The 21,012-nt window shown below is 35.9% G+C and overlaps 2 protein-coding genes across 2 annotated transcripts in view; both read right to left on the bottom strand.

Annotated features, from left to right (window-relative positions):
* Positions 1-12,781: 12,781 nt before the first annotated feature.
* LOC125662881 (sarcoplasmic calcium-binding protein-like) lies at positions 12,782-13,348 on the bottom strand. The gene has a single exon (XM_048895229.2). It carries the CDS (start codon positions 13,346-13,348, stop codon positions 12,782-12,784), a length of 567 nt encoding a protein of 188 aa, XP_048751186.2.
* Positions 13,349-20,645: 7,297 nt separating this feature from the next.
* The window catches only part of LOC125666110 (uncharacterized), a 54,850-nt gene continuing 54,483 nt past the window's right edge, over positions 20,646-21,012 (bottom strand). Inside the window, exon 6 of the mRNA XM_056147010.1 lies at positions 20,646-20,963. Within this exon, the coding sequence (XP_056002985.1) occupies positions 20,680-20,963 (284 nt within the window). The 3' untranslated portion in view covers positions 20,646-20,679. The remainder of the gene's footprint in view (positions 20,964-21,012) is intronic.

A 21,012-nucleotide genomic window follows, 5' to 3' on the forward strand; every position in this document is an offset into this window, starting at 1 on the left:
CTCGCGTGTGGATATTTGAACTTTTTCTAATAAGTCATTCTGTCTCACTGCAATGCTCATCTTCTTCATTTTACTCCTATATACAAGAGAAATATTATAGACCTGCGCTTATTCTCACTGCCTTCTCTCTACTGGATGTAGGATGAAGTACAACAAATTCGACGGATCTTTAAGAACACGCCTTCGGAGGATAACGGGCAGGAAATTGCCCACTAAGTTTTAAAGAATGAAAAGAAGGTAATTGTTTTAAAATCAAACTTGTTAAAATAATGTCCATAAACTGGTTTTTTCAACCTATTTAAACTAAATTTCATGCAATATCTTTAGTGCATTTATGTTATTTTTGTACTAAATTTCGGAAAACATCACTATCTACGCTCTTCGCCACTGTAAGTAGCTCAGAGGAAGCATACACGGAGATGGAGCGCATCTTCCATACTTGGAGGATCGAAAATCCAAACCGCGATATACCTCAAAAGGTTTGTTTTCTGTTTTATGTTTAGCTTTGGTCCAGCCAATGTATGTATTAATGATTTGAAAATTTATGTATAATTGATTGATTGTATCTTGCTTGACGTCTCACTCGAGAATTTTTCACTCATATGGAGACGTCACCAAGACAGGTGAAGGGCTTCAACTCAGGCCTATGCTCGACGCTTATGATCATTGAGCAGTGAGGGTTCTTTAGCGTGCCACACCTACTGTGACACGGGTCATCCGTTTTTAAGGTCACATTCACACCTGATACCGAGCGTTTAGCGATGGAACTGTCACTACCTGTTTTAGTTTTTTTGTCGCGGCCGGGATTCGAACCCCGGCCTTCCGCATGCGTGGCGAACGCTCTAACCTCTCGGCCACCACGGCGGTGAAAATTTAAGAATAAGCTTATATCCGTGATTCAAAGCACAACTCTATGAAAGGTGAAGATAACGAACAGTGATCAATCTCAAAACTCATATAAGCAATTACAAAATAGATAGTTTGGCAAACACGGACCCCTAGACACACCAGAGGTGAGATCAGGTGCCTAGGAGGAGTAAGCATCCCCTGTCGACCGGTCACACCCGCCGTAAGCCCTATATCCTGATCAGGTAAACGTAGTTATCCGTAGTCAATAACAGTGTGCCCATAACAGCCTAACAATCGGTATGAAACACGTCAGACAGCATTTGACTGAATGATAAGTTGTATTGACGAACTAGATCGTTATAAAGACCATAGAATTTGCGAAATGCTGACTTTAAATGAGACTGTTGAAACCCCCGTACCATCAACTTGTTTGTCAGTAGCCTACCTCGATTTAAAAACTGACTATACGCAGAACAAGCTCTGTCGTATCGAATCAGTTGAGAAATATAAACACCATATGCAGGTAATAATGGAATATTGCTACATAAATTTGGGGAGTTGACGATGGAGAAACTGAAATAATTCCGTTTGTCATACAGTTAAGTTAGCATTTTGCCGTTAATATTCACTAAACAATTTCATAGTTTATGTGAATATTGTGGAACACCGGTGTTGTTAAACTCTTTAATTACTATGTCTTTATCAATTTCAGTTATTCAAGTCACTGGTTGCGGTTCCAAAGCCAATGAAAACGACTTTCCTAAGAAGAGTCCAGACGAGCAAGGACATGGTTGAAGTACATAGACAGATCCTAAAAGAAAAGATGACCATCTTGAAGAAAATTTTTCTTCAAAGAACAGGATGCGGTACTTCGAACGAGGCGTGTGAGCGACACTGCGAGCACGTAGAAAAATTAGAGGAATTCCAACGTAAATATTGTATTACACTTACTCTCCAAACTCACATAAAGATAAAAAACAATGTTATGATTTCGGAATTCTCGCAACAATAATATTTAATATAAAAACGAACACGACTATTATGCTTTGATATAATAATACCTTTCAAATCTGAACATAAACAAGAGTTCTATCCCCAGGGAATTCATCCTCTTCTGTGACTCTGTCAGAGACAATATTTCACTGAATACTGACACTAACTACACCGTCAACTTGACTGTATCAGGAGACAGAGTGACAGAAGAGGATGACCTCTTGAAGCATCCACAAGTGCAGTCCCTGGTATTGACCACCAAGAGAAAATTTGAGGAACAGTTGTCCCGGTTGATCAAAAAACTGAAACACGAGGACTGAGTGACTAGAAATTGGCCATATAATTTGCACATATTTCATTTAGTATGTAATTTTCTGAAATGGGAATGTAATGAAGCGGGTGTGACTGGTGACATTGCAATGAAGAATAAAAGAAAATGTGTATACATTGAATTAGATGGAGGAAAAAAATGTTATCACATTCAAGTTTATAATCGAGTTCTCTTTTGACAGTCAGGCCACTATTAAAAAATTGTTTGTTGGGCGTTAGCCGCCCGACCCTCTGAAAAGGTCGCCGACCCCAAAAAATGTATTGGTCCAACAGCGATGTTTTTTTGGGGGGTGGGGGATTATTGTCCGGTGCGATTTCGAGCCGGATTTTAGCCGTCCGAGTCAGTAAAGCGCTTGACAGTCACCTTGCTTCGCTTCAAGCGCTTCCTTGATGGTTTGTTTCAAAATGTCCGACCTGAAGAGGACAAAATCGTACGCAACTTTATGCGTAAATATAGTTTAAAAACTCAAAGGAACGAAGCAAAGCCAATAGACTGCTTGAGTTTGACTCAGATTTAACTGCGGCTGACGAACGTAGACACAACATAGAGCACATGTCGAAGTACATATCTGTCAAATTTATTTTCTCAAACCAAGCATTATAACAGATTCTATGCTAGTTGGAACCCCAGGTTACACGATGCTTGCAGTGCCTGGTTAATAGTTCATGCAGAAATGCATCTAACATTTATTTCAAAGCTTTTCTTAGAATTTGAAAAAAGATACAAAATCCATATTGTTTTCAATATTTTAGACTGCTACTTTACATTTTATACCCAAGAAAAACTTTGAAATAAAATCCACTCATCATGCTTTTATGTTACTGAGCAGTACTTATATATTTCATTTAGAAATTTCAAATCTACATAAAACAGTTATCACACTAGTTCCATGTGTCAGACATGTTCAATGGAATATATAACACTGCATGCCTACTAGCATAAAGGGTGCATACACAGAACAATACAAAAGTGCAAAGCAAAACCAATTTTTATTTTTAAAGGGGTGTACTGATGAATAGTGATGTTATATACAAAAGCAGATACATAAATATGATAGAGCTGAATATGATAAGGCTGGCACATATGTACAGTTAAAAGCATACCGGTATTTAATTAATGACAAAGAACTTAGCTAATGAAGAGATATAATACAGCAAACAAAATATACAGATATATGTAGACGATGTACAAAAAATTCCAGCAGCACTGACGTATGTGGGAGAACAATATTTAATGCACGAAAAAAAAAAATTAATCATGACCCAAAAAAGAAAAAGCCTACCTACCTACCCATCATCGAAGGGGTAGAGTAGGCAAACGCTCAACAAACAATTTTTTAATAGTGGCCTCATTGTTATAAAAAATAGCTCAAACAGGAATAATAATTTAATATTGATTGCATATTGTTTTTAAGTCCCTCTCGAGACTATTTCAGCCATATGGAGACAAATTTCATTTCTGAAAGCACATGAAGGCATGAATTGCGACACTACACTCCAGCATACTTCACCAAGCGTGTTAGCACTTCATGAAAAAGTATGCTGTCGTGAAACATTGATGTTCATACCTTCATGTATGTTTAAAAATGAAATTGATTTTACTTTCACTTCAGTCGGAACATTTCCATCAGAAAAGCATTTATTGAAATTTCACTCATATGGAGACGTCATAGGGATGCAAAATATAAGCCTATGCTCGGCGCTTATATGGCCTTTGAGCAGGGAGGAATGTTTATCGTGCCACATTGATGAACACAGATTCCTGTGGTTCATTGGGGAGGAGGGTGTAATTTTTTTTTACTCAACTAGATTAAACCCCGCTCAAGTGCGGGAAATCATGAATAATATTTAATGTCTGTTTGAATTGTGGCGCGGCGTACATTAATTGAATTAACGATATCTTTAATTTGCTATATAGGCCTAAAAATAAATTTTAAATAAATGAAGAATTTATTCATACTCTCTCAGCAATGAAAAGCATCAGTCTGATTACCCCCCCCCCCTTTTTTTTTCGTCGTCGAGCGAACAGCTAGAACAGATCGTCTCTAGGCAACTTCAAGAGCTGTAGAAATTAACATGTGACGTAACAATACCAAATTCGTCATATTCGAGTACAAAACTCCTAGCCGTGCACACTAAATTGTGCCTCTTAAGTGACTATGAAACAGGTTGGCGGATTCAAGACTCTCCAACTTTGCATCACGTTTTCAGCATGAAAAAACGTTTTTTCTCTCATTCCCACTTACAGTTTGCACGTATTTACATCTAGAAGGATTCACTAAGTCTCCAAAATTATGTCATTGCGCAGTAATGGCGAAAGTTACATCCAAATTACTCAGAACCGACTTACATTAACTTGATTGATTACTAAATATAACACCATCACCAAAGAAACACGAAGTAACTATAGAAAATAGCAAACGAAGAAACTACAGTAAGTAAACAAATCAGATATCTACACCTGTCATACGCTGTAATAGCGAGCCAGCGCGGAGCGCTGGCTCGTACTGCGAGCTATAATGACTAGAGCGCGGGAAATAATCCGAGCTAAATCTCAACCTCTAACAAGAATTTTTTTTGACGACAATCCCAGAAGTCCCTCGTACAAAATGGCGGATGGTTCGATTCGTAAAATAATAATTAAAAAAATCTTTGAAGTTTTACAAACCTTTCTTATTTGAAAGGAAAGGATGACAATCATATTCCCCCCCCCCCTTTCTTTTTCTTTTTAAAATATTGTCTAAAGAAATGTAAACAGTCACGTCACAACTACCAGGCTACGTCACAACACGCTCGTTGCATTTCCCACAAACTTCCACCAGAGTTCATTTGCTCACAAACCAAACTCTTCCACTTAGGCATTATGGGATAGCGATTTCTTAGGCCGCGTACACTGTGACGTCACTGTAGAATGACGAAAAAACATAACGTCAAACGTAAACAACTTTCAAAACAAGAACGTAAACATCAAGTTCATTACTTTACACAATAATTTGAACAGAGTCTCCCTACTTTTTAATGATCTTTTGATAATTTTATGTTCAAAATAAAATCCATAATTTTATATTAATGCTATTAATATCAATATCTTCAAACTTTTAACTGCGAACTACTTCTTTAGTGTTATTTGCCTGCGTGATAATCGCGGACTCACAATATACAAATCTGTATATTGTGGTGCGTCACATAGGAGATGTCTATTCGTAGGTGACGTAATGAGGCCTCGACGGGGAGTTTGGGAAGCTTCTTACATTGTTCGTGACTTTGGCTTTGATAACACCATTGCAGATGCACTATCTTCTATCATTCGTCAGGCTTTAGATGGACTTACAGATTTGCACATTTAGATGACAAATATTACTGTTATATTTAACATGCTTATTTCAACATTATCTTTAGTTTTGGTTATTTTGCTTTGAATTCACAAATATGAAAAAAATGGCTTTAAAGAAACTTTAGCAATTTTGATCATTTACTGTAGTGAATATAATTCTTCAACCTCAAGGACCCCAAACCACACTGTGACACAAGTCTATGTTGTAGCTTCCTCAATCTAGATTATTGGACTCACTGAATTATGTAAGTAATGAATATTTTCAATTGCATTAAAAACCTAATTTATGAAATCTTGATTGATGGATAATCACTATCCAAGTTCATGAAAGAGGTTATACTGATGCTCCCTTATCCAGTTTTTCATGGTTTTGTGTGTTCATATGATTGAGAGGACTCTGTACAGGATTTGGGTAAGATGCCATAGTACGACCTTGTTCTTGAAAGGGGTGGATTTTTCTCAGCTCATTGATGACTTGAATTTCATCATCATGTGCCCTAATCAAGACATCAGTTGTACTGTCGAAGACTTGCAGTTTTTTCCATTCCAGCAAAAGCACTAGTGCGTTTAGAGAGGGTTGCCTCACTCTTGTTGGATTGCACAGACTTCAAATGACTTTTGACAAGTCGAACCATATGCTCCATTTCCAGGTCAGCTGTAATGAACGAGTCAAATTTTCCTTTCGTATTGACGAAAAGTCCATAAAATGGCTGTAATGCAGTCTGCTCACTTAACAGTGACATCTGTTGACAGAGAAACCTTAAAATCTCCAGGGCATATTTTGATCTAACACTGTGTCCTTTTAAAACACACATCAAATACTTCATTAATGAAATCATTCTGTCCCTGTTTGGAATTTTCACATGTTGTAGCAGACTTTTGTAAATCAAACCAATTTCAAGCACACAATTTGCATACTGCTTTATTCCATCACTTTTTGTAGAGGAATGGCTTTGATTTTTCACTGGAACCAGTATTGTTAGTGTTTTCCCATTTGCCATATTCACTGTAATAAGCAAAAAGTGTGTTGCAGATTTCTGGACTTTGAAAGTGCACTTGAACTTGTTTCAGTATCAGTTCACCAACAAAATCATTTTTGCAAAATCAGGTTCTGTTTTTCACTGTCCGGCAAGTCTTTCATGTTCACTGGAAAATTGCACTTTTCAGAGTCTGGTGTGTCCATTTTGAAGTACTCCATAGCTGCTTCGGTGATGTATGCATCTATCACAGATAGGGCTAGTTCTTTACAATGATCATAATTATGTTTTACATCATCGCCATGTGCATCGCATCGGGACAGCCTAATTTTCTCCGCATAAAGAGTTCCAGGTTCAGTGCTATTCTTATTGTACAGTAACTTGTAAAATACTGTAAGAACTGTCATCTGAAGATGAAAGAGTTCAAATGATATGGGTGAAAGATGACAAATTTTCTCTTTATCAGAGATTGCCCCAGCTCGGAGTCTCTTTGCACCTGAAAATCATATTTATACATATATTTTTAAATTTTGAAAATTTAAAAAAGTTATATTAGGCCACATAGAATTAATTTTTAGATTCTCATCCCCGCCCGCCCCTCTCAAAACGTCCCGCCCCACTGTCTTTTATTTTGTTTAAAAAAAAAGTGTGCAAAAAAAAAAAATCGGGTTCGGTATACAAAAAAGTCAGATCATTTCAATGGCTGCCTGACATATTGGCGCGTTGTGGTTGTGAAGTGACGTTTGATTCCAGTCATGTTTGTAATAATCAGAATTCGGAAAGATGTGGTAGTTGTAAAGAACTGGTGCGGTGTGATTTGCAGTGATCCCCAGTCAACCCTTATTGATATATTTCATAATCATATGCAAGGGAAGTATGACCAAAAGCCTGGTGCTCAGGACATGCATAAAATCGGTCAGGTGACGCCATTTGTAGGTCCAGCGAAAACTGATTTAACAGAAATGTCATCAAATGTCAAAGTATGCGACGCTGTATCCTGTGTTGGGAGTTTTATTGAATTTGTGTGTCGTAAACTAAATGATGGTGAATTGAATTCTACTGTTAGTGAAACAACTGAAGTTCGCAAAGTCTCTGCTTTCTGGTGTAACAATGCGCTTAAAATGGAAAGACAATAACCTTGAATGCTGCAAGACTTCCTAACCAAACACTGTAGATTGCGCCATTACGTTTTCTGTCAAAAAGTGTGGTTTAGCATCCTGCTTAATTTGCAAAGCTCCTAGACTTCCTGAAGAAGTCTTTAATGATTTGTGTCACCTTCCTGATCCTACACCAAGTGATGGGGAGAAGTATAAATCCTTCAATGATGTTTACAAAACAAATACATCTGAAGACTTCAGACCTTCATTAAAAGTATCTCTGAATGGACAGTCAGGAATATCTGCTCATGGAATGCCCTTTTCTCCATCTTCACAATATGCCAAAAATGTGGAAATGGTTATATTATGTAGTCAGTGTGAAAAACCAAGAGTACTCTATTGTAAAACTGTTGTCAGAGGTACTTCAAGAACACAGTTACAGAGATCTTTGAATGATTTAGAATATTCATGTGGGTCAAGTTTTATTGATGTTGAATGTGAGGACTCTCATATCTTGAAAAAAGTTTTTGTCAGAAAAAATTTGAAGTGCAGTTATACTATTGAAATTCCATATTTTTCTGCAGGATTTGAACCTATTTGTTATTATTGTGGTGATGATGATGGTATTCAGGCATCTGATGATGATTATCCATTATGTTTGAAATGTAAAAATGAAGGAAAGAAAGTTGTAAAGAGGCGTACACGTACAAAATGAATTGTAAAATCAAATTGGTATACATTTTGTGAAATTAAAAGATTAAATATTGTTTTGTTTACTCATATTTTTATTAGCATTAACGGTGTAAAAATATAGAACAATTGTTATCAATCAAAAGAACGTGAAATGAATATTTTTAAAGAATAAAAACTAAAATCCACCCACCCGCCCCATTTTTTTTGCAAATCAGGATGAGAATCTAAATATTAATTTTATGTGGCCTTATCATTCGGAAAATAATTTCAGTGGGATATATTGATTATTTCTGTTTAAGACTTTAACAAAGCAGCCCGTGTTCACCATAATATGCCAAGTAGCCTTTATTTAATCAACCTGTAATGATTTTGTCTTTTATGTTTAGGAAAGTGATGATACACTATCCAGCCAAGAGACGACTCATGAATTTAACACTGCAGACAGTCGAGGGACAGAAGCATCAGTTGTAAAGAACGAGAGACTGGATAAACTAAATGAATTTTTATACACTTGTGGAATAAGTCCTGTGAAATTCTTAAATCAGAGTTTGAAAATATCTAGTGACAGGACTCAAAGAAGGTATATTTCCAAAGCACGTGAATGTTGCATGGCTCTCCCTTGATAAAGTATGCCCAGATGATGCAGTGTTCATTAATAAAAGCCTTGTTTATGGATGATAAAAGTGCCAGCATTTGGGAGACATCAGCTCTTGAGATGTCGGCTGTTGTCCATGTTGACCAATGACAACAGTTTTGTAGAGGTCAATACTGTTACATCGGCATAGGTTTCCCAGTACCATCTGTAAAAGCCCTTCGTTGTAAAATAGATGATAGAAAGATAGATCACTTTCTAGACTTCATTACGCCCAACCACATTGTCAAAGAGTTGCCCTTTGGAGAGAAAACATTGCAACTTTCTAGCGGAGAACTCATTCAGACACTTAATGTGATATGCAGTCTTGCACCAGTCACAATCATCAGACAATACAGCCAGCAATGTGGGGATGAAGGCTTCAAGTCTTGGGGTATGAAATAATTTGTATTATACATCCCACACTAAGATTTAAGGTAGCTCACTACACTAAACCTTATACTCAGTAAGACACCAAGTCACAAGAAGTCGATTTAGATGTTTTGTTAAATTATTTGTATCGATCGATTTGTTTGTCTATCATCGTAGCTCAGTGGCTAAAGCAATGGACTGGTGAACCGCAAATCTCGAGTTCAAATCCTTCAGTTTTTTGTTCATACGTGTTGAAATAATTTTTTGAAAATCATTTTTTTATCCAAATTTGCATATTTTTTTGCCTTTCTAACATATATACTTATTGTACATGTGTATCATCATATCTTTTATAAATAAATCAGTTCATACTGAATTTTTTATATTCAGAAAGTGATTTTTAGTAGTTTCAATGGTGGTATTTCAGAAGGTGATGTGGGTTTTACGATGTTCAAAGGTAAGTTAGAATCACGTATATGTTTTTTAACTCGTAGACCGATTTTATGCACTTCCTGTTTTCGTCATATAAATGTTCAAACTGCGGATGGAAAACACAGTTAAATGCAGGATTGTCAATGTTGGCTTTTAATTTAACAATATATTGTAATGTAAGTTTTATTCTACGTAGATCGAGAGGTGGTTCGCTGACCTCAACATATAAACTATCTACAGGAGAGGTTTGGGAAGCCCCTGTGCACAGTCGAAGTCCTTGGTGGTGAACTGCATCGAGGGCTTTGATACAGGATGTTCTTGCAGCACCATATACTATACAGCCGTAGTCTAGTTTAGACTGGATTGGAGAGCGATACAAATGTAGAAGAGTATTTTTATCTCCTCCCCATTTTGTGTTTGCAACAACTTTAATTATATCAAGAGCTTTTGTACATTTCTCTTTGAGCATTGCTATATGAGAAAAGTTTATTATCAAAAATGACACCTAGGTTATCATTCAAATGTCTATTTATTAGCATCAACAAAAATACTATATCGTAATGCGCGCGCGTGTATGCACATGCATTTATTTTGATCCTCGTACTTTACAGTTGCTGTTAACCAGCACTTGCATGTACGTACGTGCACAACATTTTCAAATGTATATAACTGATAAGTTTTAACATGAAATAGACTGAACACTATATAATATTTACAGATTCAGACGCTTCACAGATTTATATGGTCAAGACCACATGTACTGAAATAAATGACACGACTTGCTAAATGGGGAAAGGTTTGGGGGACATCTGTAACGGTCCACGTTACAATTAGTACCGAGCGAAGCTCGGACGGGCCAAAGGCCCGTCCGCGAAGCAAGGCTCTAAAAGGTAACACGTATGTAAAAGAAAAAAGTCAAAATCAGCAAAAGAAAAAGAGATAATCTCTATATACGTTCACTGAAATTTTCGTGATCCATATGGGCGCCGCCATTTATTTTTCAACAGTTATTCGTGTTTTATTTTGAATGCCAATAATAGAAGACTCCGACGTACAATTCGTAATTTAAACACTCAGTTTGATCAAAGTGAATAGTATAATTATCATTGTAACGGGTTTTAGCAAATAATTACATATAAAACCGTAATATGACTAAATAGACGAACGAGTTTATGAATTTCATTAAATAAGAATATACAAGAAAATTACGGTTAGATTTTTACCATTTTGAATTTATTGGTTAATTTTGTTTAGTTTTAACGGCCTTTTTCATTGCATACGGAATGTATTATTGTTGTTTATAATTGTTTGCTTTGGAAAAGAGAAAAAGGTCGAGGATAATGTGACGTCACAATGCAGTTTACGTCGCCTTGCGTTTTATTTCGCGCGTTCAATGAATAGGCGGATCCTGTAAAACTGTTGTCCCCATATAAACCCCTTTAATATTGAGATGTTACTGGGTGTTTAGCGCAAGGAAAATTTCATTAATAATATATATTTTTTAAATGAATCATATTCTACCGTACTTAACGGAATTATGATTACCACTTGGCACACTCCAATGACCATTACATGCTTCGCTCGGTCCAACGGTCACACCGTATACATATTACTAGTTTTGTTAATTGAGGTACACTGTAACGTATTTCAAGACAAAAACGTAAACATCAAGTGAAATGCAAAATTGCATTATAATGGAAATATTTTTCTTCTCGATTGTTATTTACGAGCGTTAATGTTCACGCTGAAGTTCATGATTAGTGATCCCGCATATTTTCAATTATTTTTTAATAGAGCTTTCTCGCTTGTGCTAGTTTCGTGCAACCAGACGCTCTGCTTTCTCCATAAATCTCTCGCTTGTCGGAGATTTACGGAGATAGCTCAGTGTCTGGTTGAACGAGACTACGCTTGTGCCAATAAAAGTAATCTTCTAGAGGGAGACAACACAGTTGTCACCCTGCGCGTGAGGGAGACATCACGAATTGTCTCCCTCCACGTGGCAAGCCCTCAACGAATGGAATTGAATGTATTATTCTGAAGGATAATAACAGAAATTAATAGTAATAAGATGTGTTTGTGAAACACAAATGCCCCCGAAGATGGCCAAGGTCACAAGGGCAAATATCTTGGTACCTGTAGAAAGATCTTGTCAAAAGAAATGCTCATGTACACTATGAAAGCTCTAATATTTACCATTTAGAAGTTATGACCAATATAAAAAACAATTTAAAAATAGGTCAAATGTCAAGGTCAAAAGGTTCAATACCAACGGAAAGGTCTTGTAACAAGGAGTACTCATGTGAAATATCAAAGATCTATCGCTTACTGTTCAAAAGTTATTAGCAAGGTGAAAGTTTTCAAAAAGTAGGTCAAACTCCAAGGTCAAGGTCACGGGGTCAAAAATGTTGGTACCCACGGAAAGGTCTTGTCACAAGGAATACTCATGTGATATATCAAAGCTCTATCACTTACTGTTCAAAAGTTATTAACAAGGTTAACGTTTCAGACAGAATGACAGACAGGACAAAAACAATATGCCCCCCCCCCCCCCCTCCCCGATCTTCGATAAAAATATCACTTATTAATTATCAGCACCAAGAGCACGATATTTCGTCCAGTAGTGGAACATTTAACGCAATGATAGGTTGTATTGGCAATTTAGATCGTTATAACGACCATTGAAATTGCGAAGTGCTGACTTTAAGCGAGACTGTTGAAACCCCTGTAACATCAACTTGTTTGTCAGTAGTCTGCCGCCACCTAAAAACTTATCGCATGCAGAACAAGCTCTTGCGATTCCTCACATCTAGTTATCAAAATAATATGTTCTCAAGTTCTCCCATACGTGTTTAATGGTTTGACATGAAATTGAGTAACGCATTTCGTGATAAGCAAATGACAGGTTTCTTGATTTTATGTCCAATATTTACGGGATACTAATTTTTAAATGATCACTTTTTTTTTTTTAAAGTCATATCTAAGATTGAACTCATTGTTGAAATAAAGGCAATTTTTATTAGAACACAATTGTGCGCATGCCCATTGAAAAAGAAGACATATAACTCTTCAAAGTTTATTTTTGATTCGCCATGAACGCCTCTAGGAGGTCGTCACTGCACGGGCGGTTTTTTTCTGTCACAAATCGTACCCAAGCGCTGACAATGTCATCCAGAGGTACAAGACCACTTGTTGGGGGGTCATGTGCTTCAAAAACTGCCTTTATCATTTCGTTATTGTCGTGGCCAAAAGCGTTGAAAACTTTGATATACTCTTTCAGGTTGATTGAGCTATCCTTGTTGATGTCGATGATTTTGAAGATCATGTTGAAGCAACGTTGGTTACCCTCCTTGAAAGCTTTCTTGCTCTTGTTGTACCCATCTACAAAGTTCTGTACAAATTCGGACTCTGTAAGTTCTCTATCCGGATCATTTTGGAATACACACCTATCCCACCATTGATTAAATGCAAACTGACCTCTTTTGGCATTAACATACCAATGAGGAAAAGCTCTTTTGGCTTTGACATCTTGGTTGATAAATCTATCACGAGATATCTCGGCATCCACACAGGTGACTTTCCCATCACGATTGACATCTACCAATCCAAAATAGATTCTCCATTTCGTCACCAAATAATCCATACTTTGAGAGGACTGTAAGGAAAATAGACATGCAAATGTTTCTGATCAAATGTGATCATTGTTTTGTAAGCATTCTCAAACTTTCGATTTCTCAGAGAACTAATCGGCAAATTTACAAATAATATCCTTAGGAAAAAGGGACACAAGTCTGGGACCTTATTCACAAAATTAACATATGTTGTATTGTAACGTCTCGCTCGAGAATTTTTCACTCATACGGAGACGTCACCAAGACCTGTGAAGGGCTTCAACTGTAGGCCTATCCTCGGCGCTTACGGCCATTGAGCAGTGTGGGTTCTTTAGCGTGCCACACCTACTGTGACACGGGTCATCCGTTTTTATACGCCCGTCTTAAGATTATGGTTATTATGGTATGGCGTTTATGTCCGTCCGTCTGTTAGCTTTTTCGTGTCCGACCCGTAACTTAAATACTACAAGGCCTAGAATCATCAAACTTTGTCTGTAGATACATCTTGGGTAGAAGGTGTGTCGCACATTAAAACCAGGTCACTGTGACTTTTCATTAAGAAGATATGGCCATATATGGCAAAAACTTGTCCGGCTCGTAACTTGAAAACTATTAGACCTGGAATCACCAAAATTGGTCAACTAATGCATCTTAGGTAGAAGGTGTGTCGCATCCTACTTTAAGGTCACTGTGACATTTAATTAAGGTGATATAAAAAAAAATGTTTTAATGGGTACAATCTATACTGTTAACAATATGTGACGGGCGTATCATGTGCCGTGGCGGTGCACTTTTTAAGGTCATATCCAAGGACCCGTGACATTCAAACCTGATGCCAAGCGTTTGGCGATGGAACTGTCACTACCTGTTTTAACGACTTAGGCGTGTCGCGGCTGGGATTTGAACCCCGGCCCCCTTAACATCTGTTAACTAGCAGACCCTTTAATTAAACAATTATGAGATGGATTGATTGATTAAATATTGTTTAATGTCCCTCTCCAAAATTTTTCACTCATATGGAGACCACCATTTAGGCCTATACTCGGTGCTTACGCCTTTGAGCAGGGAGGGATCTTTATCGTGCCACACCTTCTGTGACACGGGGCCTCTGTTTTTACGGTCTCATTTACTCGCCTCTTACGACAAGCAAGGGGTACTGAGGACCTATTCTAACCCGGATCCCCAAGATGTTAACGGGTGTGGTCGTAAGAAAACCACGTGGTATTCACATACGTTTCTGTTAACATTCACTCTGTGGAATATTAAAGTTATTTATATGTCCTCAGTTGTCGTAAAAGGCGACTAAATGGGGCGGTCCTTTGGATGAGACCGCAGAAACTGAATTTATTAATCAAAATGACTAACGTAGCTAAGATAACACCCCAAAAATCGGTGGGAAATCTTTATTTTGATTAAAATAATAATTTGGGGAATTTGTTGACACGCGGTAAAACAATTCTGCATCATGTAAAACTTGTACGGTACCAATTTTGATGCACCAGATGCGCATTTCGACAAATAATGTCTCTTCAGTGATGCTCAACAGAAATGTTTGAAATCCGAAATAACAATGAAGTTTTAGAGCTATTGTAGCCAAAAACACCGTGCCAAAAAAAGTGGAGTCAAATTCGTCTAAGTTATCCGCAGGGCCGTAAATTACATGGAGGCGGAGGAGGCAGCTGCCTCCTCCAACTTTTGAGCCAAAAAAAAATTAAAATTTAAAGTTCATTAGAATTTATGTTGTTTCCAATAACTAAGAACATGATACCTCCCTTAAAAAGCATTCCAAATCTTTCTTTTAGAATGAGTTAGTCAATTAACATCTTAGAAGGCCCTAGAATCAAGGATTTTGCACGAAACGTGTTCAGTGTGCACAAAATGTGCTCAGCGTCTGGGGGCCTGGCCGGCCCCCAGACCCCCGCCTAATTTGCTGCCTCCTTCAAATTGAAGGTTAATTTACGGCCCTGGATCATAAGAGCTATGCATGAGGGTTTGATTAAGCCAAGTAAACGTTTGTATAAGAATTTAAAAAGCGTTCGGCACGAATTTTGAAAGTTCAGTATTGACAGATGTGTTATCGAGTAGCGACACCTATGGGTAGAGAATGAAAAGAACACACGTAGTTTATATGCCCCCCTGGCAAAACGTCATGTACATGTATTTACACATAATACCGTGTATGTGTGTACGTACAACAGAAAGTGTGTCATGTAGAAATCAACAATGAAAGGTGAAGATAACGAACAGTGATCAATCTCATAACTCATATAAGCAATACAAAATAAAGAGTTGGGCAAACACGGACCCCTGGACACACCAGAGGTGGGATCAGGTGCCTAGGAGGGGTAAGCATCCCCTGTTGATTCATTTCTTCTTTAGTCAACAAGTTAAACATCTTGTGTTTGATTTCTTATTTGGACTTAGTGACCTCAGCACTCCAATGCTATATAAGGAGGATTTCTGGCAGTTTATTTCTGAACTAAATACTTGTATCTTAACATTTAGATTAATATTGAGATGACCTTTTAATTCCATTCAAGCATAAATTGTCTGTTAATCTTTTAGCTATTTCATATAATTATGTTAATTTCTCATACTATGGGTTATAAACTTCTCCATAGTTTTCATTGGTTCTGTTTCAATCTTTCTTTCCCGCTGTATCTCTTCGGGTTCAACACTAATCGTTATACAAACCGGGCTCGTTCGCTTTAAAATTTGACGTGATACATACTTAGTTAAATACATGTATTATACCATGTAGAGCTAAATTACGAATAAAAGCAAGTTCGATTTCAGAAGTCTTATGTTAGGGGGAAATTGTTGAAATAAAATATTTTAACTTTTACTATGTTGTTTTCGGGGAGGGGGAGGGGGCTTTCCCTCATTGGATATAGAATTGGAAAATTCAAGACTTTTTCAGCATGATTTTTTTCTTTCATTAATATTTTTCATGGCATGTTAATGATTCTAAAATACTTATGCATTAGAATGAAGTATATGAAACGTTGGCTTCTGTGGATTACTTTCCGCTTCCCTTGTTCATGATAAATCTTTTATTTTGCAAAATACTGATCTCCTCATAACATTATTGCATACAATTTTTTCCGTTCCGCGTTTTAGCAAAATTCCTTATTATATACGCGGCTTCGGTTTAATATCTTGGCATTTGGGGGAATTGTGTTGAAGGAACGTAGGGGGTTGGGGCTCTAGCTTCAAACTGGCCCAGGCGAGGTAAATATACTGAACAATATATTAACAATTTGAGTAGGAATTATGTACATAACAATTGATACAAATCTGGGGGGTCTTATTTATTTAGGAAATATTTATCATCAAAGCGGAAACCACTGTGTGTTGTATCATAGCACCTAAAATTGTGAATTCTTATATAAATATAAACTGTTTAGGACAAAATATATATCGATAGCTACCAGTAAAAGACACTAAGTAGCAATAGTTTTTTTTTTTTTTTTTTTTAAAAGAAGCTTTGATTGGGCTCAATATTCGCGTAAATTATGTCCGTGAAGAACAATCGGTAAAGCTTAAAAGTACAGAAAATCAAGCTTATTTGAATGTTAAATACCACAGCAAATTCTTCTAGATAACATTGACCACGACGGGCGCGCCAAATACAACTAACCCTGTTACGAGGTCGCCATTACCCAAACTGACTGTAAAATATAGGCCTATGCTTGTCGCTTGCAACCTTTGAGCAGACATGCTATTCTCACCCGTAAAGGTCTTGTCCCAAGGAATACACATATGATATATGAAAAGTCTACCATTAAACGTTTAAATGTTATGGCCAATGTTAAATTTGTTTGAGGAGTAGGTAAAACTTAAGTTAAGAAATTGGCACCAAAGATATGTCCTGCCACAAGGAATATACATGTAAAACATATACGGTACCATTTTGATGCACTTGATGCGCATTTCGACAAATAATATCTCTTCAGTGATGCTCAACCGAAATGTTTTAAATCCGAAATAGCATGTGAAACATCAAACCGCTCCATCCATGCGATTTTTAGTACTTAAATGTAGTTTATATTTCAAAAATGAATAGAAATATTGACATAAAATGTCTTTCTTTGTTATCTTATCGGGTGATGAAGATATGAGTCATTACATTAAGTTTTTAACATAACCCGCTGACTCTGGTTATGAAGTTTTCTGCAAAGCTAACTACTTTCATTACCCGATAAAACAACAAAAGTAGTATATTGTTTTGATATGTACATTCATTAGAACTTTTGTCTTACATTTCTTTTGAAATTGACATTCTTTTCATCATCTGCGACAATGAATACATGTTTGCTGCAAAGTAGTTCGTTCTGTTTTAGTAGCACCTGTCTGCGTGATCATTACCAAATATGGAGCAAAGTCAAAGGGTGCCGTTTAAAGTCACGAATGGGTACACCATGTGATATTTTAGTACTTACAAATCTAGTTTATATATATTTTTATTTAAAAATAAATAAGAATATGAACAATAAAATGTCTTTCTTTGTTGTTTCATCGGGTGGTGAATGTGACAATCATTGCTGAAAAATTGGGTTATGAATGTTTTGTGCAATGTTTGTTACCTTCATCACCCGATGAAACAACAAAGAAATCATTTTTGAATTAACGGCACTTGTTACAAACTTTTTAATCTCAAAAATATTGAAAATGAAAACTGAATTTTGTTTAGAAGTGAAATTAATACAATTTAGTTTATTTCCATGATTTCCCCCAAAACAGTGGGAAAGGTTCTGTAGGAATACACATGTGAAATATGTTTTAATATTTTACAGAAGCATATATTCACCTTGTGAATATCATAGTAAATTTACAAGTCCCTTAATTTTTAGATTTGAACAACCAAACAATACATGTCAACCCATGCATTCATTTCCCCCCTCTTGTTTGTATCAAGTATCCTTAAATAAGACAGAAAACCTCTACCAAAATCTTAATACACAATAAATTCTATTGTGTTAACCGTGTTATAACTAAATACAGCATTTTTACGGAAGAGATAATTATAAATTGAATTAATGGTGTCGAAAACAAGTTTGATTGATTTATCGCCTCGCTCGAGAATTTTTCACTCGCATGTATACGTCACCATTGCCAGTGAACAAATTTGAATGAGGGTGATACTTTATATATATTCATAGGTACATGTACATATATTTACTTTCATTTTAGGGCACTGGGACAAATGTCCGGAGAGCACATTTCAAGGCGAAAATTACAACAAATAACAAGTCTTATAATATTGCACATACTGTATTAATTTGCACTCCTAATATATATTTCAAATGTAGGAGTTTGTTACTAACCTGCATGAAACAAGTCGTCCACATCAAAGTGGACATTACCGCCACCAGTACCAGCTTCAGCATTCTGACTCTTTAACGTTTTAACTGTTGGAACACAGTGACATCAAGTGATAAATTTCAAATGCTGCCCAAGCTTTAAATACAGCTTGATATGCAAGTAAGTAAAGCTGCTGGTAATCCATCGAACGTTTTTAAAAAGCCATTAACATAGAGGAAAGCGCAAACTTATACCGCAAAATATAAATCCCAGATTACTATGAACTTGGAAGTTTCTGTTGTGCAGACTTATACATACCTTATGTCACCTTTATGATTGACAACATATTGTTAAATGACACATCTCATGTTTTCAAAGTATACAAAATTACATGCATTTTGTCTTCCTTATGCTTATAGTAATTAATTATAATAGTTCGTTCACCGAAAGATACCGCGGTTTCAAAAAGTTCAGTTAATTAGTTAGGTTGTCACGTGGTACAGTGACGTCACATGTACCCTTGATTGTGAAAGTAGTGCAAGATATTACAAGATAATTTTGATGCAAAGCATCAAATCGGCCGCCAATTTTTTAAGCATTTTTAATTATTTGGATTTGAGTAAAAGAAGAACACATGACTTTCTGCAGAAGTTTACTGTTTTTTTCAAAATCAGTATACAAAATTGCAAAAAGAAAAGAAGTGGTACTATACTTTCAAAAGAAAGAAAAAGATATCGTGATGCAAAGGTTTTGCGTTGTTGACATGCTGAAGGGATAATATTTTGTACATTAAATTATTCATTACACAAAATGAAAGGGCAAAAACTCTTCGTTACACTCCCCAAAATGAATGCAAATAATGTATAAACACAATATTTTTAAAAATGTTAAGTCATTTGGACGTTAGCTTTTTTAATCATGCAGTTTACTAAGAAAATGTGATTTTGACATATACTTCTGTTTATTTATGTTTTACCCTGTTAAAAAAGATGGAAAAATATGCATTTTGCGTGATTACTGCATCACTAATTTGGACATATAAATTGAGGGTGGGGTCATCTTCATTCATGTATATGAAAATTAAACTGAAATAATAGGAATGTTTCATCATCAAAATATTTGTTTGAGGATGAGAAAGAACAAAGAAATATTGTACAATGTATATACCCAAAATTTATAATTATGAATATGTCAATGATCTTTGACAATTAAAACATATGAATTTTAAAACTTGAACATTTGCATGTGGAATGTACACATCTTACGCCTTCCTTAAAAGGGATTTAAAATCGTATACTTGTAAATAGTCAACAAACATGTTTTTATGGCATTATTTTCAAGCATGCAATATAAGTGTACATGTATTACTATTTCATAACTTATATGAATTTTGTTGTATAAAGTATTGTCATTAATTCAAAACTGGAAAATTATAACAGAATATTCATAACAGAACTTATATAAACATGTTATTAAAAAAATATTTAACACTGTTAATATCATAACACTGTTGTGGATTTTATAAAAGGTCAACATGTTGATACACTAATGGAATGCTAGAAGATTTAAATGCATTATATTAAAGACTTTACCAGACGAAAAAAATTTTAACGCACATATTAACATTTCAGATGCTAAGAAATTGCGTAATGATCAATAAACGTGCAAACATAGAAAAGAGAAAAAAAAATTATTCTGTGCCTTAGAAAACATTATGCATTCATTGACATGATACATGACAAAACAAAGGCATTGAACATCTACAATTGTGTAAAACATGCAATTTCATGAAATATGATAAAGTGGACTAAACTCCTTGTAAAATCTACTTATTAAACATATAGGTAATAATGCCACAACTGTAAATGTGTATTCACGCTGCCTGAAGAATGCAAATGTACATAAATCATTGAAATAAGCTTTGAAACTCTCTCTAAGTGCGAGAAATATAAAATATTGTAAAGTAGACAAAACTCCTTGTAAAATCTACATATCATACAAAAAACAAAATTACCAAACAGCAAACTTTCACGGCAAAAAGATGGTCACATGATAAGATTTACATTTTTTTCATGTTATAGAACTTGTTGTTTACCCTTTTAGCTGTAAAATGAACCGGGAGTTTCAGAGACAAATTGTACAGCAAGTCATCAGAACTGGCAAGAGTATGCTGATCAATTGAGAACAAAGAGCATACATCATCATTGAATAGGGATGCTGTAGTGCACACATTTGTATTGCAGTTTTCTGCTTCTACAGTAATTCTGCATCCGTATGTGTTGTTGGACTCCTTGCTACAAATAGGGCATTTGTTGTCAAGTATTTTTTTTTTTTTGCGACATCCTACAAGAAGGAAAAATTAGAATTCATCAGGAGATTTATCCATGAAAAA

This window comes from Ostrea edulis, chromosome 8 (assembly GCF_947568905.1).
Source record: "Ostrea edulis chromosome 8, xbOstEdul1.1, whole genome shotgun sequence".
NCBI classification, from domain to species: Eukaryota; Metazoa; Mollusca; class Bivalvia; order Ostreida; family Ostreidae; genus Ostrea; species Ostrea edulis.

What these genes read in the sequence shown, in the direction of transcription:
- LOC125662881 (XM_048895229.2), bottom strand. Translation starts at nt 13,348, where the DNA reads ATGGATTATTTGGTGACGAAATGGAGAATCTATTTTGGATTGGTAGAT.